The sequence below is a fragment of the Danio rerio genome, chromosome 2, assembly GCF_052040795.2.
Source record: "Danio rerio strain M-AB ecotype USA chromosome 2, GRCz13ab, whole genome shotgun sequence".
Lineage (NCBI taxonomy): Eukaryota > Metazoa > Chordata > Actinopteri > Cypriniformes > Danionidae > Danio > Danio rerio.
In genome coordinates this window covers 36,662,868-36,688,514 of record NC_141022.1, presented here as the reverse complement: position 1 = coordinate 36,688,514, position 25,647 = coordinate 36,662,868, and the positions used below count along the sequence as shown (strand labels likewise).

The following is a 25,647-nucleotide window of genomic DNA, read 5'->3' as shown; positions in this document are numbered from 1 at the left end:
TTGTAAATGTATTTAATACATACTGTAAGCCTTTAAATCTATTTGCTTCGTGCTGCCAGGTGTTTGACCGTACAGCACCTCAGAGTCTGTTATCCTGATGCCATTGGCCAGATCAAGCTGGTCCTCCTACAGTCAATCCTTGCTGTTGCTCCCGCGACAAAAACAACAGCATTACATACGACCCGAGCAGACAAATAAAAGTATAAATTTAACTAAATAAATGGGTTTTGTTTTTTTGTTAGTGGTAGCGATTGTGAACAAATATTTTTTTTAACTACATCTAAGTGAACCGGTTGAACTAGTTTACCAAATTGAACTGAATCATTTGAAACGATTCACATCTACAGTAACGTTAAGCACTTATCCACAAACAACTTAATTTTTACATGCCTGATAACCCCCCTCCTGAGTCCTGACCCAAAATAAACCAATATATACGGAGTTATTCAGTTATTAGAACAGTATACTGAGATCAGATTTGAGAAGCAGTGACCGATAATACTGCACATGCGGGATTCAATGAACCGAACACAAACAGTACTTGACAGCCTGCTGTGATTGAACTCAACTTGAACAACTGCAGCGCGGGAAACTGAGGGCTTTAATGAGAGGATCTGGTAAAATGTATGTTTATTTCATAACAGAACGTCATAATAGAGTTTAAATAAGTGAATCATGCTTCAGTTGGCTTGCAATGCATAATTGTAAGAATTTTTTTTCAGATCATGGTGATGTTTTATCTGACTGAAACATGGGAGGATTGTCACAAAAGATTCAGTTCACAATAAAGATTCGAACTTCCCATCACTACTGTGTATCTAACCTTGAAAGCAGCCTTGCACACATATTTTACTTAAGTGTGCTATCTTGTGGAATGTTGTATTTGAGGATGGGTAGATGGCAATGGTAGATGGTAGTGTTCTTGTGTGCAAAAAAAGTAGCGATCTTTGATTGAGTTTTCATTATACAATATTTATTCAGATGATTTTGAACCTTGCACCTAACAAATATCCTAATTAACAAAAAAAAAAACTAACACTGAAACTATTAAAAACTTAAGCAATTTAGAAATAACATATAAACTAAACAATTTTAAAACATAAAAAACTAATAAAAAATAGTAAATCTACCTCTAAAAACTAATTAAAACTAACTGAATTTGAAAACAAAAACACACACACACACAAAAAAAACTAAAACTAATGAAAAATCCAAAACTTTTATAACCTTATAACCTCAAAATGGCAAGTCAATAATAATATATTGAAAACAATTCACTGGCAAGAATTTTTGTGCTCATTAAAAGTCAAATTAAAGTAAAATTAAACCTGCATGCATTTTTTTTGGTGCAAGCACAAGTCAAAATTAAGCAGCTAAAGCATTTTTTTGAAGATAGATTTCATTTGGGATGCTAGCTTACAGTGAGAACACTCACTAGTGTCCTTTAACATTCTAAAAAAACAGAAAGGAAATTTATGAATGTAACTTAGTCTAGCACATTCGGTCTAATGCTAATTAGCTGACCTCTGCTTTGAAATGTTTGAGTGATTTAAAACGTGTAGCGGTCGCCCAGCATCCGGAGGGACTACACGATCCAAAATTTGTTTGCGTTTAATTTCCACTTCACAGACAGCAGCACACATTAACAACCCTTGGGAAAGGGCTGGAAAGCTGCCAGCGGGACAGAAGAAAAAGTGAGTACAGCATCGGGTCATCACAGCTTCATCAACAGCTCCTCCGCAACAGCTTCAGAATGTCTGACAGCTCCAACATTAATTCCTCTCACATCATTCTACGCTTTTAATTATGGTTTGGGTAACAGAAGCTCTTCCATTCACTACAGTCACTGTCAAGAGGGTAACAATGAGATTTACACTGTCCGTAACTCATTGTGAATACTTCAAGATGTTCGTCAGGATATTCAAACAGCTTCTGGTGGAGACAAAGAGCACTAAACACCATTCAAAACACTGATGGAAGCTTCATGCTTTTTGACTATAAAAATCACGGTACTACGGACCTCCGCTGGGTTTGTTTTTGCACATTGAGCAAAAGTATTTTGAGGTGCTACGATCCTAATCAGTAGAAGTCATTTAGAGTCATGAGTAGACAAATGTGCCCGTCAAAATCTTCTGGAGAGCCAACTAAACCTCTGTACTTTACACTAAATAGTGCACAACACGTTAAGTCTTATAAAAGCCACTGACTGCCAAAAGCACATTTCACCACAAAAAAAGGAGTAACGTGCCTTATAAGTATAAAAGCCAGGCTGTAAATTCCAAGTCTCTATAGAGCATGAAAGAAATTAGCATTTGGATAGCACTGTATGGTATTAACATCTTTTAAAGAGCAACCTTTGGTTGGATTTATCCAACTATAAGTAGCTTTGCTTAATGTCAGTGGCCATTACAACATTTAAAACCAAGATAATCTCAAAAAACTTTGCAAGTATGTCAACTTATTCTTAACCCTAATCTAACAGTCTACTAATACTGTAATTATTTTGTTGTCGACCAAATTTCTAAAATGCACCATCAAAAAAGATTTAAGGTTTCATTTTTATCAGGTGACAATGATAGATAGATAGATAGACAGACAGACAGACAGACAGACAGACAGACAGACAGACAGACAGACAGACAGACAGACAGACAGACAGACAGACAGACAGACAGACAGACAGACAAATAGATAGATAGATAGATAGATAGATAGATAGATAGATAGATAGATAGATAGATAGATAGATAGATAGATAGATAGATAGATAGATAGATAGATAGATAGATAGATAGATAGATAGATAGATAGATGTAAAATCACATGCATTCCCTCTAAGATGTTTATTCACAAAAATAAATACCCATTGTTTAGGTGTACAAAATGTACAGGACATAGTCCAAGGCTGTTGGTACAGGACAACAGAGTTATTAGACACACAGGACAGGAGCATTAACTATGTAACAAATCACATGTACAGAAGAAAAGGGTGGGGATAAACCCTGAAAGATTTATTTTCCATTGGACCCCTGCAACACTGTTACCTACAGCTTTTACAATGTTCCTCATATGAATAGATATTTAATATGCATGTTCCAATCCTAAAATATGTATTAATATTCCAATTATTATCCTAGATTTGTATACTTTTATTATATCCCCAAATGTACCACTTTGACATAATCCTCTTTTTGTCATCCAAACATATTACATCCTATACAGTTGAAGTATCTTCCCCCCTGTTTATTCCCCCCCCCCAATTTCTGTTTAACGGAGAGAAGATTTTTTCAACCCATTTCTAAACATAATAGTTTTAATAACTCATCTATAACAACTGATTTATTTTATCTTTACCATGATGACAGTAAATAATATTTTACTAGATGTTTTCAAGACACTTCTATACAGCTGAAAGTCAAACTTAAAGGCTTAACTAGGTTAATTAGGTTAACTAGTTATATTAGGGTAATAACGCAAGTTATTGTATAGCGATGGTTTGTTCTGTAGAATATTGAAAAAAAATATAGCTTAAAGGGGCTAATGATATTGACCTTAAAATGGTTAAAAAATTTTAAAACTGATTTTAGTCCAGTCAAAATATAACAAATAATACTTATTAATAATTCCGGCTAATAATTCCGACTTCAACTGTATATTAATGTAACAGCTGATACTTACATGTGCAAATTGTTTAAGCAGTGAAAGGCAGCTTCCTTAAAGTAACAATGCAGCTTAGAAACAGAAACACACTTCCACATAAAGTCATATAAGAAACAACAGCATCCCTCACAAAAACCATGTTCAACCATTTTTCCACACAAACCTCTGACACTTGGCTTAACTGACAGTCAAATAACATTAACCTTTTTAACTTTACTCACAAATATTAGAGTATTCTATTCTACAAAATCAAGTCCTCTTGATAAACTGTTTTTAAAAGTATCACGTCAGAGACAGTTTTGACAACTATTTACAAGATGTCATACATCTCTTGCGTTATAGTCTTGCAGAATTTTCTACAACTGCACTTTGCAACTGTCCCAAACATTACAGACCAGTTTACATCTGAATTTAGAAACAACATGCTTCACTAATACAACATATTTTAATTTCAGCTTTAAATTACTTCCACAATCATTTGCAAATGTATTCAAGTTCAGTAATTAAACAGTGGCTTGACTTTTTCACAACACAAACAGTCATGAAGTTTCACTGAATGCAGAATCCAGAGAAAGTCTTTTTTAATTGAAATGTCCTTACATTCCCCTAATCATTTGTTTAAAACATCTATGAGCTTTCATGGCATTTTGTAGTACTCCTGAGGGTTTTATTAATAAAGCTGTAAGTAGAAAAACCCTGTAAGCAGATTTAAGCTCCAAAAAAATGTCTCTTAGGTAAATTCAGGTTGTGAAAAAACAAATACTTTTCTCGACACTCAGAGAGGAAAATAATAATTAAACCAGGACTGGGGCCTGGTCCAAAATGCCTGACTTGATTGAGAACTAACCTTTAACTCTACAATTTAAAATCCAGGTCTTATGTTACTAAGAAATTAGCATATGATACAAAATTAAAATGTTGTCGTGAAAACTTGAGCAGAAGGGGAATAAAGTCACAAAATGCAAGTCAGAGTAACTCACCAATATATTAGAAAACTGTTTTTCCGCCATGCTTCACAAGCTCTCTTCGGCGTGGGTCCCCTCTCAGGAAGGATGCCCGTCCTGGCCTGTCTCCGTGCTCTCTGGGACTTGTCCTAAGCTGCTGGGGTATGTGTCTCTGTTTCTGGCGCACACAGCTTCTTCCTCAATCGTTTCCTCTCTCCGCAAGCTCAGTCAGTTTGCAGTGTTGGGCTGAGGTGGCGTCTCTGCTTTGTGCTAATTCTGCGTTAATCCAGGAACTTTTCTATGCTGTGAAAGGAACATGTGACAGGGAGAAGGAGGGTGAAAGAGGGGGGAAAAGCAACTATTAGCCCCCAAATGTGATGTGCTTTTTCTAAAACAATCATTTCATAACTGCTGATAAGTTTCGGGAATACTGTCCATGTCCAAGACATTCTGACATTATGGGAAGTGATGTAGAGAGTAGTTACTGTAAACTAGGATAAAAAGATTTCGTTTTTTAAAATAGCAAACACAAAGAGCTACAGTACAGATAACTACAGAAAATAACACTGTACAAGCATAACGTCTGGAAAATAACAGATTTACCAATTTAACAGCTTTAACCGATTTCAGATTGTTTTTTTGCAATAAATTGGTATAACTTTTATCAAGATATTCAGAATTATTAGATAATGAACTAAGCTGCGATAAAAATACGTTTTTTCGGGTATAATAACCTAAAAGTACTTAGTGTGTTGTTTTATTGTATATACATGTTTGGAGTAAATAAATGTTTTAACCAAATTAAACTGCAGTAGGATTATAAAATGCAATATAGGTAAAAGTAAGAAATAGCCATATAGTTATTATGTGTTAGAATTGATTAGAAAATTTGATTGAATCTTATTAGCTATAAATTCAGTTCATTAATCATTATAACATTTGATTTGAATGCATTATCAGTTATTCTAAATTAACTGGTGTTAACCAATGGACTTTTACGGTAGAATAAATGAACAAAAGAACTGTAAAAAGTCACAGAATTTTTAGTATCGCAGGGCAGATTAAGGGTTCTTTTTTAACGATCTAGGCGCAAAGTCTAAAGCGCATAGCACAAAAGCATTAAGAGCGTGTCCGAATCCACTTTTGCTCTTTTAAGTACCAAAAACAAATACAGTTTTTGCTGCACACAGTAATAAATGCAGGGTTCCACATAAGTCATTTATGTTGTCCCAACCAGATCAAGTTAACTTAACACTTTTAACAAATTTATGTGGATTGAACATAAAAAAATTAAGTTGTCCCAATGAAATCTCAAGAATTATGTTGTTTTAGCTCATTTTAGATAAGTAGTTTAAATGAGCAAAACAAAATACTTTTTTGAGTGCAGGGTTGTGCTTATTCTCTTAATGAGTTATGTTTGCGTTTTAAGCATAATGTGCAGTAAACCTAAAGTCTCATTTCCAATTCCCTTTAAGAGTCATTTTTGCTATTCACATGGCAGACTTAGTAAGTGGAAAAACTGAATCCTTCACTAAAACAGTTAAACAGACCATCTGCAGCGAGAATAAAGAACGAGCCTCCTCCATTCGGCCTTTACTTTCTCCTTACTTTTACTCTTTACTTTACTCATTTACTTTCATGAATAAGAAAACAGTGTTGTACGCACTCCACTGAAGGCATTCATTAGCCTACTTTAGTTTTAATTTCTGGCAAATTAATAAATTAACAATAATTGTGTGATCAAAAAACTGCTATATCAGGTATATCTAAACATGGCATATTCTTATGCCTCATTTGGTGATGCATACATCTCCAAAACTCGACAGGTGGACAAATCAAAATTTTTTTTTATTAAAACAAATATAAATATGCATATAATTAATAATAGTATTACTAATAATAATAACATTAAAATAAAAATGCAAATTGTCATGAACAAATTGAAAAAAGGACCTTGGACATGAAGGCATGGAGGCAGTGGTTTTTTATATTTATGTTGAAAATAATAATTTTTGTAACATTTTATTCCTTACTTTTTTCCTATGCAAAGATATTTATTAACCTAACCCCAACCTAACAGTCAACCTATAATCTTATGAGAATTAGTAATTTGACATGTACTTGCAAAGTTTCTTATAGTCAGTTAAATGTCTGATAAGGAGCAGCATCAATAGATATTAAGCAGACAGTCTACAAATACTCAAATGAACCATCAAAATAAAGTGTTACCAATAAATTGCCTATTAAGTCTTATTGTGAAATATTCTGAATAGTCTTCATAGGCACTATAAAAATTTAAGTAAAATAATTTGAATATTGTGAATGTTCATTATTAAAATATATATGTAATTACTGAATATCACCATACGCTACAGTCTGCAGTGTGGTTGGGTTTTTTCACTAAAACAAACAAAAAAAAAACATTTTTTGCTAGTTATACTATATAATGCTGAAAATCTAGCACATGAACACCTTAGGTTTCAGAATTGATGATGGACTATTACTGATTTTCCACAAGTATGGATACGCTGTCAGTTTAAGGACTCACGTAGCACTTTAGTAACTGGAGCCTTATAAATCACTCTGATGTTGTGATAAACTTATCCTGACACAAGCCAACACTGTTAATCACCCATCCTGAATTAAACAGAACGTTTCTCCAGACCCAGTATTTGAAATTAATACCTCAGCCAGGACAAGTGAACTTTCACTCATATTTATGGCAAGAGAACATGCACTAACATTTCAGTGGAAAATTACTCCTGTATCCAGTTCAACCAATGAGAACATCGAACAAGGAGGGATTTACAGGAAGGTATCCAAATACAATAACAAATTAACAAATGTAAACAAAAAACACCACACTGGACATGAGGATAGATAAAGAGTAGATAAAAGTAGGTTAAGAGACAAGTGTACCATCGCTCAACCCCCCCGACCCTACACAAAAAGATGTTTTTATTTTCAAAAAGCAACAAGATAAGACAAGAGATAAGCTGAGCAAACACCATGAGCCGACAACTCTATAATCAGTATTGAGTTGTCTATTGCACCACACAGAACATGCTTTTGACTGAAAATTACAGTCAAAAACAAAGCCTTGATATTCATTTGCTCAGATCATCCAAGGTGTGAGTTTTTTTTTTTCTTCAGTAAAACATTTATATGTTTTCAGCTGCAACTTTAAGCCTTGGTTGTTCAGCAAAATGCACATTTTTGGCTATCGGCACTTTGAGAGTCGCAAAATAAATAAATAAATAAAAACACATAGAGAATACAGAACACTTTTCGGCACTACAGAAGAAATTATTTAAATCTATCCAGGTGTGAAAATACCCTGCAACTAGACACCTAATTTCCATTATCAGTCTCATAAAAATTTCAAAATGCTTATAGTTTTTTTAATGTGTCATTTTATTAACGTCATTTCATATTCATTCTTCTCCCTTTTTGGTTCCACTTTATATTAGGTGGTCTTAATACAAACTTACACTGAAACTAAAGGTGCTGTATGTAAGTTTTTGACTCTTCTAATGCATAAAAATCCCATAATATGTTTGCAGATATTTAAGAAACATGCTAAGTGAACTTTCTTGTTTATCTGAAAAGCAATGCTAAAGTCAGATATCCTGCTTTGAAAATGTCTGTTTTGTGCCGGAACGCTGTCTTTGTTTTGGTCCCTTTAACCCGCTCAATGCCAGTTTAGCCAATTATATTTCAGCATTATGGGTTGCCTTGGTAAAAAGCTGCTTATTTCATTCATTCAGTCATTCAAAAGGGCTCTCAAACATGCATCCGTGACCGAAATGCAACCTCCGGTGGACAGTGGCAGACTCCGAAATGAGAACTACCTGCTTCAGCTTTCAGTAGTATGACAATAAATGTCATGTAAAATGTCATTCAAACTAACATTGTTAGCATTTAACACTGAATAAACCACATGAGGTGTACCTGAGGTGATGAATGTCAGTTTTCTATTGTTCAGCTGCAAAAAAATAAAAGCCTAATCTTTGGAATACCCTTCTTACTGAGCTTCGTACAATCACTGATCTGCCACTATTTAAAGCCAAACTTAAGACTCACTGGTTTAATTAAATTGGCTTCTTTATTTTTTAATGCTTGTTGTATTTAATTGATATTTCTGGTATTGTTTTGCATTGTCTTCTTTTTTTGTTGTGCTGTATAATTTGTTTTTACTTGTGTAAAGCACTTTGGTCAACCTTGATTGTAGTAAAGTGCTATATAAATAAAGGTTGATTGATTGATTGAAACCTACCCATCCCACCAAACCTGTTCCTAACCCTATCCGTATCGCACCTTAAGATCACCAGATGCGTTCTGCAATCCATTATGTACACAGTAAGTACATTGTTTTTTGTTTTTTTTAAATATTCAAGTATATTGTAGTTAAGGCCACCTAATATAAAGCAGACCTTTTTTAAATGTAAAAGTGCTTAAAGGCTCTGTTAACCTTTGAAATCATCACAAAGTCTGTGATTGTTTTGTCATTTGGAATGCCCCTAATATGAATGGCATTAGAATATCATGCTGTGTTCCAGAAAGCCAGTTGGATGTGGTGGGTGGAATTTGGGAAGTCACCTTGCAGACGCTGCTTGAAGTGGCTGATGAAGTGTCTACACTACAAAGCTTTGGCAGGTCATAGGGTGACTCTCATTAGCTGTGACTATTGGAAATGACAGCTTCCAACTGTCACAAAGACTTAAAATTACATAACTGAACTCTCTCACATTTCTCTTTCAATAACCCTACCTTAACTGTTTTGACTAGGCGGCCAGTGGGATCCGATTCCAGCAACTCATTATGTATAAGTGTAAAAAAATAAACTTGAAATCAACAAGTCTTTGAACCTGAATTATGCTTATGACTGTCCTTTTGGTCTGGAGAGCCATGAGTACAACTGAGCATCTGTAAGTGTGTGATACAATGTACTGCAACTCCTCAACTCCACCCAATATAGATAACAGTGCAGCTTCAAAACACTGTGGTAAACTCTACACTGAACTTTACTACAACATTGAACATACATGAACAAAAATGCGCAATAATATATAACTTGTTTATGAAGACACCCATAACTTTCTTCATACACAACTTTTTTTTTTTTTTGCAAATAAGACAATTATGATAAGATGTACACTGTGTACAACATATTTGAGTATTTTACTCCAATTTTTGCATTTTTTAAATGATTTATCCAGTAAATTAGCAACACTGTTGAATTTAGCAATATGTAATAATTGCATTTTGGCACAGATTTTACAAAAGTGGCTAAAAGTGACCAAAAAGTATGCCTTTGTTCTATAGTTAAGTTCATTTAGTTTAGTTTATTTATTTATAAAGCACAATAAAACAACAGTTGTTGACCATTGTGCTGTACAACCTAAAAGCGTATTATCAAAAATAGACAGCAACAAATAAAACAACATATAATAAAGCCAACATACCACAGAGCATCAACAATACATAAGACATCAAATAGGTACATTGGGATAAATGTTATTCCAATTCAAAAGCTGTTTCTACGAGGTGTAGTTTAAGTTTCCCTTTGAACTAAAATTAATTGGAAATTGTGGACATAGGTAGCCCATTACACATTTTAGGACCTACTAAGCTTGATTCCCTTATATTTCTTCAATTTGGGAACGAATTTTCTGGTTCGATGACCTTAAACATCTGCCAGATATTTTAAAAGTAATAAGAGATAAGTCTGAGACTGGCCATTTAATATCTTAAAAACATATTCAATATTCAAACTTAGTTATTATATAATTTTATTATAATCGTTCTTTGAAGTAAAAAACAAACAATTAGTAATAAATAACCTGAAAATGCTTTCAATATTTCAAATACTCCTTCTCCCTATACTACACTAATAGGGTCATTAAAAGCAAATACCTTTTAATGATAGACCAAGTAAATAATAAACACTTTAAATTGAATTTAACCCCATTATTAGAAAGTATAGTATAGATATTTTTAGAATGAAATGGGCTGTATGCAGGTGTTTTCTCCAGAGAATTTAAAGCACACACGTTATCTTTTATCTAAATTCATTAAGATAACAACCTTTGCGCAACTGTTTGGCAAATGTTCAACTCAAGTTCAATCTATCTGAAGTACGTCCTTCAAGTATTGTACATCCTACAAACTTGTTTAGCTGGATATATAAGCCACAAGTGATAAATAGAATAAGAAAATCCATAATCAAGTTACGATTGTGGTGTGAAGATCACAGTTTTCTGCAGATTTGTTATTTTTCTGTTTTTAACTCCATATTTCTGCAGTTTGTTTCTTTTTGTTCATGCAGTTTAAGATGGATATATACTGTAAATGGCCATAATTACATTTAAAGCCATGTCCAGCCATTTTCTGAAACATTATTTGGGTTACGCTGAAAAATTCTAGATTCCCAACATTAGGAAGTTCAAGCATGACAGCACATCCTACAGTAAACCAACAATAACATTCCCAATTTCCAGTCGACCAGGAAGCAAATATTGTTCATACAGCCATTAAATCCCTTTACTTTACATTGTGGACAAATGGTGGACAGTCTGTCTGGCCAGGAAATTCCCCGTTTTGATTTTCGGTCTGATGAAGGTGTCCGTTCATGGGAGCTCTAATTATTAAAATATAGAACCTTCCCAGGCTACATGTGCATGAACAATTACAGATCGTTTTCTAGGCTAAGGAAAGTAATACAAAAATCTTTGTGAATTTATCTGAGATTTCCTCACAACTACAGCATCCTGGAATTCAATACTGCACACTGTTTAAACTACTCTAAATAGATCTTAAAACCAGAGGGTGTCAGTAGCCATACATCTATTGATAGACCATTGGGGGTGGGGTGGGAGCAGTTTAGAAAGGTTATTATAGTTCTGTATTTTTATTATTTATTTATTTATTTATTTAATAGTATTTTCAGATTTGCTGTAGATTTTTGTTAGTTTTAGTTTAGGTTTTATTTTGTGAACACATTTCTTTTTAATTTTACATATTTTGTTTCAGTTTTAGTAATTCTTAACAGAAAACATCCAGTGTGAACAAAGGCAAAGTTTACAATAATATATAAAATATATAATGTTTTGTTGATAATTTTGTGCTTGACTGACGTGTTCAAGCTAGGCTTATCCTGAAAATGTACCGCTATATACATTTCTGGAGAGCACCAAATACGTCCCAGGAGCTACGTTTTTTGCAGTTTTTGTTTTCGCAAATCCACCAGAGGTTGATGGTAACAAGATCTCAAATTTCTCTCGCGAGTTCCTGCTCTTCTCTCGTAAATCTACCAAAGGCTGCTGTCAACTGACCCCCCCCCCCCCTCCTCCTTCCCTAAACCCAACCAATACTGTTTTCAAAAGACCTGATTGAAAGCCTATGAGCCTATGTTGGATGTGTTTGGCTATAGAAGCACCATCTACTGTTATTTCTCTAAACAGTCGCAGGTCAGATTTCGCACCACAGAATGAGTGCTTTTATAGTTTGAAACGTATCATTTATATTTGCTAATTAGTGTTTCAATGCATTTAGTTTTTCAGTGATTGTTCATAGTTTTGTTTAGTTTTAGTTTTTTATTTATTAAAAATTTTCTTTTTAATTAACAAGTGTGTTTTTTGACTAATAGTTTTAGTGTTAGTTTTTGTTTACTGAAATAACCTTGTTTTGTAGCGTGTTAAACTCATAAATTGCCCATAAAACATTTTTGTCATAGCAAAGGACTAAAAAGTTTAAATTGAATAAACTTTCTTTTGAAGCGCAATGATGTAACCCATTCTGGCACTTTTCCAGCTTGTGACGTAGAATTGTCAACAGAGGACACTTTATTATGTGTTGTAGCCGAACCACACCATGTATGGTACAGAAGTTGTGCTTTGACAGTGTGGTCACTTAACGCATGATTTGAGACGCATTTATGCGCTGCTCTGCTCTATCATAAATGATCTCGACATGTTTGCGCGCAGATTGGGCCCAGATGTGGCTGTGTGCTATGATTATCCTGCATCTTCTCATCTCTTCGGTGGTAAAAAAAAACATCATCTCAGCGTGCCCAACATGTGCTTAAGCATGATGAACAGGAGTGTGGAAAACATATTATTATAATCTGTTACATCACAGGTTAACCTCATTCCATCCCTGTGTGTAAACGAATATTTATGTACTTACAAAAAATGCCAGGTCAGTGATTTGGGCCCTCGAGGGAGCCTTAACATGACTTAAAGTTATTTAAAATACAAAAATGTGTAAATAGTTTAAAGTTATAAACTGTAAATTAAGATATTTCTTGTTTTAAGTCACATCCTAAATAACTTTTTAACTTTACTTAAAGCTCAATAAATGAGGTAGCCTAATTATTTTAATTAATGTGATTTTCTGGAAAAAAATAATTTTAAAAATATTTTCAGAAATACTTTATGTTATGGGGCCTTGAAATATTGTTGTGGATGGTGTTTTCAGTCTATAATACTCACATAAACATGTCCAAAATCATTTATATAACCGTTAATACATGGAAATTGCCTACAGAGATTTGATTATAGTTTCTTGTAAAACATGCCAACCAACTATGGTATAAAAGCTTAAGCTTAAAATACAATAAACAATAAAACAACACATTTAACTCTAACTAAAATACAAATTAATCCTAAAAAGAAAATGAAAAAATTAAATATTTGCATAATCCTGAGAAGCACTAGAAAGCATGCAAGTCAAATAAAGTAGGGTAATACTGTATTATTTCACAACTTGACAGGAATGTGAAAAAGTATTAAACCCCAACTACAGTAGAGGTTCTAGACAAATGACATGAAAAAAAAAAACTGTCATGTTTTGTTTTTTTATTTGTAAGTCACTTTGAATAAATGTAAATGTAATATGCCACCGTTTTCTGGAGTTTCCTGTGTAACAACATTCTGAATACACAACTTACTGTACTTACTGTAATGTATTTATTAATATATTTATTTAACAATCTTACTTACACTATTGGTTAAAAGTTTGGGGTTAGTAGGATTTTTTTTTAATAAGCTTCTCCTGCTCACCAAGACTGCATTTATTTAATCAAAAATACAGTACAAGTTGTAAAATTGTGAAATGGTATTGCACTATACAATGGCTGATCAAAAGTAGTTTATAATTTAATTTAATAATTTATGTTAGTGACTTAAAGATTAATTTTCAACTTCATTACTGCAGTCTTCATTTACATGATCCTTCAGAAATCACTGGAATATTAATTATTATTATTATTAATATTAATATTAATGTTACTATTATAAATGATAATAGAAATAAAAGCAATAATAATGACTAGAGTATAATTTCATTTCAAACTATATACAACAAGAAAGCAATTATTTAAAAGTTTATTAAATATTTAACAAATTTTTTTTTTTACATTCAATAAATAATTTTCTTTAAAAAACAAACATTTGACTGAAAGTGTATATTAAATAAACCACATTTGGTGTCTACAATATATTAGCATCAAAAAAAATTTAGTTGTTAGGTTGTTACAGATCATGTTTATGTTCAACAAATCACTTGTATTGATTTTTCTGTAAGATACACTATTTAGGCGGAGGTTAGTATGAAAAACCGCATTTAATGATCTATTATTTTTTTTTAATTATTTACAGATGTATTAATAGAGGTATATTTGAATCTAGTCTAAATATATGTATAAACACAATAGGTGCAATGTAACGAATTATTAATTATCATGTTAGTAAATAATAATTCATAATGCTTAACGAAAGTCCCAAATGTTTGTTAATTGTTACTCAAGAACACAGTTTACATATTTATCAAGACATTGATTTGAGTGTCAGAGTCTGAAAAAATTATCTACAGGTGCTAGCTACTGTGTTGGCTAAACTTGTAATATCTTGAGTCACTTTAAAAAATAACTAAATGTGTTACTAAATCTGTAAACTGAAGGTATGTGCTGTTTTTAATTATTATTATTATTTTGTTGGCTTTATTAAGAGTAAAATATTTTTAAGACTGTATTGTACTATTAGAATTAACTTTACTTAACACTGCTATTAGTCACTGTAATAAAAATTACAATAACAACATACAATCAACTGAAATGTAAAATGTTACTTAGATGTGAAGTCCTTTGACTAAAACTGAAACTATAAACAAGAGAAAAGTATTTTAAACCACAAGAGCAACGTTTACCATCATGATGTCATGGAATAATTCAATTCAGCAGGTCAAGCATTAATTATAACATTAATGAAAGTAAAACAGATGTGAGTCGATGATAGTACATCTTGTGTTACAAAAGTATAAACAGCATCACTTTGACACTTTACCCGCCCTCTCAATAATGATGTTAGTGAGTTAGAACGATCTGAATCTGACCTGAAAACGACTAATAACAAGTAGTCCACAGTTTCTTTCAAACCCTTTCTTTAAAATGAATCCATGTGCAGTTATACTAGCTTTAAACGCTGGAAAATCTTCCAGGTAGTAGCTAATAAAAAGAAACACGGAAGAATTATTCGGCTGTATAGCCTACACCTCGTGAAGCATTTGTTGGTCTTACCATCGCTTCCTCTTTGGTGTCAAACAGAAGACATCAGACTGAGTGGATCTGTTAAACAAATGGGCTGGGAGTATTACCGGCGTCTGGACAGTATTGGACACGACCTCCTCATTAAATTGATGGATATTTCTTTGTTAAACTTCCAACATTCAACGCGGTTCATATGTGACCCTGCCCCTTTCTCCAAAGACCCTCCCACACACGTGAAGACAGCGTGCTTAAGTTGGGGGCTTTTAAAACATTTTCATAACTATATAACCAAAACAACATAACACATCTAACCAAACGATACGCAATATGGTTCTTATCTCAAAACAGAGTTATCTCAAATTAAGCAATAAACGAACATACATAAAACAAATGGATAAATAAACACATAATAATAATAAAAAAAATAATAATAACTTAAAATTATTCAATTCGTTTGAGATAAAGATCTTTAACAAAGCATCTTGAATAGCCTAGTAAGCATTTACCGGTAGTGTTTTTAGTGTGTTGCTGCGGTTGATGTATCCGGTAGACAATAGACCTCACTGACTGATGGATGTTCAGTGGAATTACTAATCAAAGCGCCAAAGTTATAAAAATAATATTTTATAATTCAGCAATTTTTAGCTCCGGCACCCCTTAAAATGTAATACGTGTAAAAAGAATGCGAGGTGCGCGGCAAACACCAAATGCCCTGTCGCATAGCAACACATGTGGTAGCAAACACAGTAATAAGAGAGCGCGGAATGAACACCGTGGGTGAAATGAGGACATTTAGTGACAGACGTAGCTACATTTGTTACCTTTATGTTCTCTAAAAGATGCTGGAGGCTGATATAAGAGGATACACATGTCTCTCCATTCACGCACCGTTGCGCAGCGTAGCGGTGGGTTTTACAACTGCTGGTAATACAAACGACTAGATTATTCTCTGTAGGGTGTAAGGTGTGCTACTGGTTCCTCTCTAAGCTTATCACTGTCGAGAAAATAATGCGAAAATGCAGAAAGATTCTCGAAGATTTCTGCACAACCTGAAGTATAATCAGCGGTTAGGTGTCGGTAAGTCAATATGTGCCTATCACCAGGGCCGGATTAACCAATGGGCCTTATGGGCACAGGCCCAGGGGCCCGTGCGCACTAGGGGCCCCTGCGAGGGGAGAGAAAAAAAGACAATTTCGGAGTGTCTTTTTAGGCTAATTGCAAATAGCGCATCTAGTTGGACTAAGCTATTCAGGGTTTACGCCCATCGATGCCTGATTGATAGAGACAAGATGAGTAAAGAGCAGTGAAATAATACAGCCGCAGTGGCGCACCTTGTAAGGCACACGGCATAATATTTTGACGCGATTCATAACATCGGTTCGAATCCACCATCAGTTGAACTCATGCTACTTTTTTTTCTCCCCATTACATATCAGATTGGAAATATATTTATTTTAAACAGGAAAGAAACATTTTTTAAAAATAATGCAAATGTGATATAAAGTCACAAGTGTCTTGTGGGTATTTAATAATGTTTAGTCTTATTATAGGCGCCTGTCGCGCCTCCCTCTCTTCAAAAACTCTATTGCTCAGACATCTGTATTTCCTCTGAGCAAAAAAATCGCGATCACATATTAATATTAGTATTATATTTAAATTGCATTTCTTTCTTTAACTAAACAGAATGCTGTAATTGGTCAAGCGCGGAAACGTCAGTTTTGTAATAACCCGCACTAAACTGAGCAGACTTTAGTGTAACGTTATATCTGTCATAGATCAAAAATGAGTGGACAAGTGGATTTAGCAAACGCGAGAGAAAGAGGAGAGGAGGCATCTTCATTGAGGCATTTTCCATACACATCATCTTTAAACAGACCCTTGATCAGGAGAATGAGGGTACAGAAGAAGACGTTATGGTAACTTTAAATGATGAGAAGCTAGCATTAACCAGGCGGAGGAGGCTAACGGCAGCGCAGCGCGGACTGGATTCATCGTGTGAGAGACAGACAGAAAGGGACAGAGAGAGGGAGAGAGAAGAGAGAGAGAAAGGCCCAGAAGAGGAGAGAGACGGGAGAGAAGAGGTATAGTGTGTGTGATTTCGGATACTTTTAGGTTTATAATCAAGTCTTCATCACGAGAAGAGTAGAGAAAATACAGGGAGAGGAGGAGAGAGACAGTAAATCAGTGTTTGTATTATGAAAGACTCAGATTGATAGAACTCAGATTCATATAACTGGATTGGAGAAGCATTGTGCGTTATATGCCATGGCAATAATATGCTTTATAAGTTTGTAAAAGCAATACACTAAAATACCCTTAAAAAATAATATATATATATATATATATATATATATATATATATATATATATATATATATATATATATATATATATATATATATATGTAGTTTTATTAGTATTTTTATTTAATGCTTTGAAAAATAATTTAAATCTTTGCAGACTATAAATACATATGTACTATATATCATTTATTTAAATATGTGGGCAACAAATTATAGATTCATTTTATTTAAAAATTATTATATTATTCTTATTTTTTTAAATTCAACTATAGGGGTGCGGCCAGGTAGGGGGCCTTACAAGACAATGTGCCCAGGGGCCCCTGAGTTCTTAATCCGGGCCTGCCTATCACAAACATAGAGAACAGCCCCACTTCTGTTTCCATTCCTCTATTAATGTAAACAGCTCAGTCATAACGCCGCTTATGAAAATGAACCTTACTGGCTTCAGAGAAAACATTTAATTAGACTATATTGAAAATGTTGAAGGAGGTGAGCCTAAATCAAAGCATAAAGCAGCATACTCTCTCTCTCTCTCTCTCTCTCTCTCTCTCTCTTCATTAGCTAATGTAAATATTTCGATAATTATAGGAGTGTTTTCAGAAGAGAAGCAACTATACGAAAGAGAAGTAGTCTTATACTCTTAATTATGAAGTAACCTTAATGATTGTTGGAGTTAGCCTATAGCCTACTTAATTAAGTAGTTTTCTAACGTAGCTCTATACTACAGGCTATTTGTAGTAGGCTATAATAAATGTAGGCTATATACTGCTTCAGTCTAAATTTGTCCACTTTTTTATTAATCCCTACCAAGGAATTCTTCAAATATCTTGTTTTGCGTTCAACAGAAGAAAGAAATTCATAAAAGTCTAGAACCACTTGAGTCTGAAGAATATGATGAGGAAATTTCTTATTTTTTGGTGAACTTTGTATTTTTTTTTGTACTTCAAGTGAACTTGAGTTTATTAGAAGTTTACTTTTGCAACACTTGTGGCAAATAATTAGTTTGAGAAGGTAGAAAGTTTTGATGTGGCCAAGTACATTGACCCATATTGGGAATTTGGGCTTTGTATTTAATTGATACATCTGCACACACAGTACTGAACACACACGCACACACACACACACACACACACACACACACACACACACACACACACACACACACACACACACACACACACACACGCACACACACACACACACACACACACACACACACACAATTTATAGCAATAACCTTTGTATTTTGAGTCTGACTTTCTAACCATGATGCCTTGAATTCAGAAATGCTTTGAGTGCACTCTCAAAATATAACAGAGTACAGTAAAGACGATAAAGATATAAATAAAAACCAAAGACATACATAAACTGATCCATAAATAATCCAATCCATACATAACTGAATCTGAGTACATTTAATATTATATTAAACTGACTTAAAACTGCTCGCGCAACTTCTAAAATTATAGGTTAGAACAAGATTGCCTTAGTTTTTAATAAGTTACGATGAACTAAAAACATATGCCATCATGACTAATTGAACATAATTTGTACAGTGTATGGACAAACATGTATTGTGTTTTGCAAAACTGATAGCCTTCTAACACATGTGAAAAGAAAAAAAAATGTTTGTGTAAACCAAAATAAGATTAGTTAGGAAAGTTCATTAACACATTTGAAGTAGGCCTAGACTGACAATTAGTCTGGCTTGCAAGAATAATTAGCATATGTGTTTGTTTTTCCACTTGGGGTATAGATAGGCCTTAGAAAAAAAAATTAGGGCATTTAAGCATCTTTTATGTAAAATAAATGGCACTGATATATTTTTAAAATGTCACCGAAAGTCACTTTCAATTTAGACAGCTTAAACATGCAGTTTAATCTAGGTCTAGCCTTAAACCACATCTCTGAAACTGGGAGTTTACCGGGAGTAATATTATGTGTTTAATGTTTTAAAAAGTCAAATTTAATATTACTCTCATTGATGAATACTATAATTTATTATACTGTGTACATTTTTAAAGCCTTGCTTTGTCTCAGAACTCAAAACATGTCTGTGTATGCTTCACTTTTTGTGATATTGCATCAGCAGTTATAATCTAAAAAAACATAGCAAAGACTGCCATCTTGGGGTACATATTGATAACTACAGATCAACTTAACCCAAAGAAAGGTCACACAAACCAACATAATGCATGAATGTGACATCAACACCATGATATACGCCTTTACATTGTGCTGTAATTGCCATAAACTGATTTTTTAAAAACATCCATTTAAATATTTAATGTAACGGGAAAAAATGCCACGTAGAAAGCTGTTTTGATGTAGTATGCGTTCTTGCCAGCAGAGGGAGACCGAAGTAAAATAGTAAAAACAACTGTAAAACCCCCACAACAAACCAGAAAGTGCGCTCAACCAGTTGTTCCTATACACTTAAAACCTAACTGAAACATTACTGGCTGAGAATGAAACTTCAATCAGAACAAACTAAACACACACAACTAAAAGACTCAACAGATGGAACAATCCAATTAATAAACTGGAATGCTATTTGGCTTTAAGCAAAGCTCAATTGCACTTTCTAAAAGAGTTATTATTTACAATTTAAGCACATTTTCACTCTTCATTTCACAATCAACACAGACTTTAATCAGATATATAATGGACATCATAATGATACAATATAAATAATCATAAAAATTATAATAATTCCATGCCGCAAAAGCCAGAAAAAAAGGTGTGAATGTATATTAACAATTTTTTTTCTGTTTACCAAACTTCGGATATAGATTACACAACTTTTTTTGTATAAAAGACATAACAGAATGATTTAGTATATCATTTTAGAAAAAAATCTCCGTTTTCTTTATTGCATGTAAGTTTTTACTATATATAATTTCAATATTAATTACTTCTTGTGTAAATAAATATAAAAAATATTGAGAAATTTAATAAAGGGAGTAATAATTGGCAAGATTTTAGAAATATTATCTTGTATTTTATAGGAATAATCAAATGCTGTGTTCCCCTTCAATTGTTTTGTCTCCTAAAATGTGCAATAAACATGCTTTTAGTCATGGTGTCCACAAATCAATGTTTCAATGTTTCACATGGGAAAGTCATATTTTGATTTGAAAATTCTTTCCTGGGATGTTGATTTTTCTGCAAATCCAACACAATGTCTGCAAATGTCTATTGAAGTGGATCAAAAAAAAAAAACGCATCAAAATTGTCCTAAGACAAGAATGGGTTGTTAGGCAGTTTTAAGACAATTTTGATGGATAGTTTTGATCCAATTTAAATGCTGCCTATAAAGCTATAAGGCAATGTAAACATCCCATTCATCATACCACTAAAAAAGTACTTAGTCTGAAATCTTTTGTTGCAGGTACTAACGCACGTAGTGTTTGACTTCTTGACCATCTTTAGTTTGAGACCCCACGAAGTCGTGTGGCTAAACTGACGGTTTTGAGACATGAGAGGGCGACATACTGCAGTTTTTCGTGACGAATATAATGACAGACTGCTGTATTCAGTCCGACTCAATTGAAGTTATTATTAACAACAACATTTGTAATTATAATAATTATGATTGTTACCGATGATGGTGATACATACGTTAATGATAATTTTAGATTAGTCACATAGCCTACTGTTAAATTGTTGCTATTAAAACTAAAATAATTCTCATTTAGAACAATGTCTTTAAATTTAGTTTAGTAACCTGACAGTTCTTTCAGGACCAATAAGAGTAAAGTTATAGCATTTAAATCATTTGTAAAATGGTTAAATATAAAGATAAAATATAAAGAGACAGTATGTGAACACTGTAAAAATGTATGATCAATTAGCCATGACAGCATATGTTTTAGGCCATTTTAACGTGTTCTAAATTAATTATATAAGTTAAGCAGGCTGTGTTATTCAGTTTGACGTTATATAAGTTCAATAGACTTATAAGGTTGATTTGATTCAGCTCAAACATTTAAGGCAACCAGGATTTATTACAGTGAAGATAGGGTATGGTAGTATTTACAAATATACAACTGAAGCTGTTTTAATTTAATAGAAAATCATCTTTGTTAAGCTTCTTTGCCACAGTCTACATAAGCAAGCTTTAGATTAACTGAATTGAAGAAGAAACCAACAAACTTTTTTTTTTTTTTTGTTTAATAAGTATTTCTATCATATCACCTATTTTGGATGCTGTCGCTATATTTGTTTTAACTCAGTATTTCTATTTGTGAGAAGAATATATATATATATATATATACATACAGTTGAAGTCAGAATTATTAGCCCAAGAGCAATAATCAAAGAGCAAGGTCATTTTCACAGTATGTCTGATAATATTTTTCTTCTGAAGAAAGTCTTATTTGTTTTATTTCGACTAGAATAAAAGCAGTTTTTAATTTTTTATGAACCATTTTAGGGACAAAATTATGAGCCCCTTTAAGCTATATTTTTTCTTGATAATCTACAGAACAAACCACTGTTATACAATAACTTGCCTAATCCCCCTAACCTGCCTACTTAACTTAATTAACCTAGTTAAGCCTTTAAATGTCACTTTAAGCTGTAAATGTCTTGAAAAATATCTAGTAAAATATTATTTACAGACATCATGGTAAAGACAAAAAAATTAGACTAAAAATTAAACTAGTTATTAAATTTATTATGTTTAGAAACGTGTTGCAAAAATCTTTTCTCGGTTAAAAAGAAATTGGGTAAAAAATTAACAAACAGTCTAATAATTTAGGGGGGCTAATAATTCTGACTTCAACTGTATATATATATATATATATATATATATATATATATATATATATATATATATATATATATATATATATATATATTTGTGCAATAGTTTCTTTGTGTAGATATTTTTTCTCTTTGGGCCAGTTGCAAAAAAAAACAGCATAGTAGTCTTATTTATTGTTTTTCTTAATCATAACTTTTTAAAAACTGTATTTTGAAAAAGAGTATAGCGGCTAGTTACCCCTTGGCTAATCGTTGGTTAAATTAGTTAAAGCAGAATCTTGCAACATCTTGGCCATAGTTATGCAAAAAGCTTCTGGTTTTACACCTTACATGTCAAGTGAGAAAAGGAGACAAACAGCGGAGTACAAAAAAGCAAGGCTTTTAATTATTCTGAAAATTCATGAAAAATACTCCCTGACTTGATACAAATGTATAAATGGGAATACAAAAAAAAAAAAACATATATACAAAAGTATGGGTCCTGCCCCGTTTTTATACATCTGAAAAAGTACTACATAATTTACCTTCTAAATGAACAAGAATCTCCTTCAATTAAATACTGTCATAATTTAAATCAAATGACATTTTACCGCTATTCACATATAACTGCTGTCCCAAAATAGGAGTTGTCTCGTCGATATAAATCCTCTTGTTGCTTAAAATAGATATAGTCTCTCTCTTTATGTTTACATGTGCCTCTTCATGTGCAGAGCCAGGTGATCTGAGCGGGAGAAAGCCCTCTCGCACAGGTGGCACTGAAATGGCCTGTGTCCGGTGTGTTTCCTGTAGTGACGCGTCAGTTCGTCTGACCTGGCGAACTTCCAGCCACAACCTTCCCAACTGCAGTGGTAGGGCTTCTCACCTGTGAACACGACGAAAAGAAACATTTAGTATTGCATAAAAAGTTTTTTAGGTATTTAAATGACAGTTATTTAAAAAAAAAAAACTTCGAATTTAAACCTTCACCACATACCTGTGTGCGTCCGCATGTGCGCTTTCAAATGGGAGCTTTTCGTGTACGTTTTCCCGCATCCAGGGAATTCACAACTGTGCGTCGCGGTCCTTTTGCGCGCCCAAGAGCGTCGCCCTCGTTTTGGCTTGCTGTCTTCTGGGCTTAAAAATCCCAGGAGAGGTGAGGATGGTGGAGTCAGCATCACACCTGGCATGGCCGGGTGATTTGCCCGCAGTGGTTCGCTAAACATATTAAAATGTCCGTGGTACTGTTGATGCTGGGCGTACTGAGGTGGAAAATGCGCATTGTTTATAAACTGCTGTTGATGCGAGATGTCAATGTGATGCTGAGTGTTCATCTCTGTCAGGATGCAGTCTTTCCTTCCTAAAATGTCCCGAGGCACATCTTGCTGCACGTGATGCCCGTACGTTTGATGCTGCATTACGCGCTGGGGTTCTTGTGCGTAATAATGACCCATGTAGTCGTTTACCATCATACAGGATTGCTCTTGGTTCTCGGTTTTAATTTTATATCCCGCGTTATTCGAGTTGGTCAGGTGTTGTTGGTTTCGTGTGTTTAGAGCTCTCAGTTCAGTGTACTCCAATCTGTCTAAATGTCCTTTCAGATTATATTCGCCCTGATAATTCATGTCCGGGGTAAACAGTTCGGCTACCAGACTGTGTCCTGGACGTGAGTTGAAGTTGGTGCCACAGTAGGCGTTAGGGGTCGGGTGACATCCATCGCTGTCATACACGGTGCTGCAGCTCTCCGGTGATTCCGGGAGGGAATAGGCGGGCGGCGGTGCTGAGGTGTTGTCGTTGTCAGACGTGACCGTGTTGGACAGAATAAACTCTAGATCCAAAAACTTGGAAAGATCATCCTCGTCTTTGGCCAAAGGTGGAGATTCGACAATGCTGAACTCCACCTCAATAAGGGGTCTCACGTCTCCAGCCCTTGGGTTAGTTTTTGCTATATCAACTTTCCAGTCCTGGAGAAAAAGAAAACACAACTTTCGACTTAGACTGCTTATTTCTGCAGACGTTGAAGTAATTTTTATTCTAGTCCTAATTATTAGGACAGTTTTAAAATCTACAATAAACATTTAGCAGTTGCCTGTGTACGACTACCAATGTGTCAACTTTCTAAAAATAAATGTTCTATTTGAAATGTACAACACAACCTACCACAAACAACTTTATCTAGGCCCGTTTCACTAAAAACTTTAAGCTTTTACTTTCTTGAAGTGTAAACATATATTAGCTGATAACACAGTATAACGAACTTAAGTTTGTTGACGTAGGCTACAATGTTGCTCAGATAACCACTACTCATTTTCTAACAGTTAAAAAAGTAGCTACAAACAAACACGCTGAAGTACAGAAATATCCAACATTTAAAACATTAATAGGTTGAACTCACCCGAACTATTTCAGACTGCTTCTCGTCTAAAATGTGGTTGTTTGAAAAGGTATTTATCGAAGGCAACATCGCATCTGCAAGAGCCATGTTGCAAATGTTAGGGAACTCAGAAGGTGTTTACTCTCATTCAGTCCGAGGCAGACAATGCGTCTCTAATATGTTTGGCTGGATGTCTACCTGTCCCATTATAAGGAGGGTCTGAATGCATAGTGGGCGTGTTCTCATGACGCTTGGGATGTAGTTGTAGCCTATCAGATACTTACTCTGGCTGTTTTCAACAACATGTCAATATAGTTAAAGTACAATTGATTATTTGGACGTTAATTAAGCGTATCTCATTATTTCGTTAAATTACAAATAGTAATTTATGTTGTAGAAGATAAATGAGTTTTATGATGATGTTCTCTAGTATAAATTACAAAAAGAATCAGTTTGTCTGCAGCGTTTTCATGTTAATAAGCCTATAAACATCACACAATATAGACTAATTGGTTATAATTATTATTTTATAAGCCTAACCATAATACTGAAAACTATTTCATCCCAACAGATTTCCGTATGTGTAAGTCCAAAAATGGATATGAGATTCGTTGGATGTTTTTCCCAAATTTATTTTCTCATTTGTAAATCCATGTGCTAAAGGGGGCGCCACAAACCCCTCTGTCCAGTGAAACTTCGTGCAGTTTTTTTTTTTTTTTTTTTGGAGGGACGTTTAAACATCATGTTGGTGAATTATAAAATACATTTAAAAAAATCTAAATTGTAATAACAATGAATGATTTATTTAAAGGGGCTAAATTATAGTATATACTTAACTAAACAAGTAAAAACAAACAGTTAAAATATATATAAGAAAATATCAACTACAATCATTCCTAATTATTTTTTAAATAGTAAAACAAATATGTGGCAGGCTAACCTATCAAATAGAACTATTGTGGTTTCAATAAGCCAACTACATTGCTGTGAGTTTCACCTCTTCATTCGTATTAAAATAGACCTGATCTCATATGTCTGAAATAAGTATTAATTTATCCGTCCAACTCCGGCTCAATT

General features: G+C 33.7%; 2 protein-coding genes across 7 annotated transcripts in view; both read right to left on the bottom strand.

The window, feature by feature from the left end:
- The window catches only part of slc6a9 (solute carrier family 6 member 9), an 88,279-nt gene extending 72,966 nt beyond the window's left edge, over positions 1 to 15,313 (bottom strand). For all 6 annotated transcript variants that reach the window (XR_015477715.1, XR_015477716.1, XR_015477717.1 and 3 more), the window contains exons 1-2: positions 15,181 to 15,313; positions 4,641 to 4,907 (exon numbers count right to left, since the gene is read on the bottom strand). Coding sequence is in view for 3 of the 6 variants with exons in the window: in XM_087239321.1 (XP_087095447.1) it covers positions 4,641 to 4,670 (30 nt within the window). In the remaining 3 variants the exon portion in view is untranslated. The remainder of the gene's footprint in view (positions 1 to 4,640; positions 4,908 to 15,180) is intronic.
- Positions 15,314 to 22,583: 7,270 nt separating this feature from the next.
- klf17 (Kruppel like factor 17) lies at positions 22,584 to 24,754 on the bottom strand. Its single transcript, NM_131723.2, has 3 exons — positions 24,592 to 24,754; positions 23,194 to 24,160; positions 22,584 to 23,082 (listed from the first exon to the last, which is right to left on the bottom strand). Exons 1-3 carry the CDS (start codon positions 24,676 to 24,678, stop codon positions 22,907 to 22,909), a joined length of 1,230 nt encoding a protein of 409 aa, NP_571798.1. The 5' UTR covers positions 24,679 to 24,754; the 3' UTR covers positions 22,584 to 22,906.
- Positions 24,755 to 25,647: the final 893 nt, after the last annotated feature.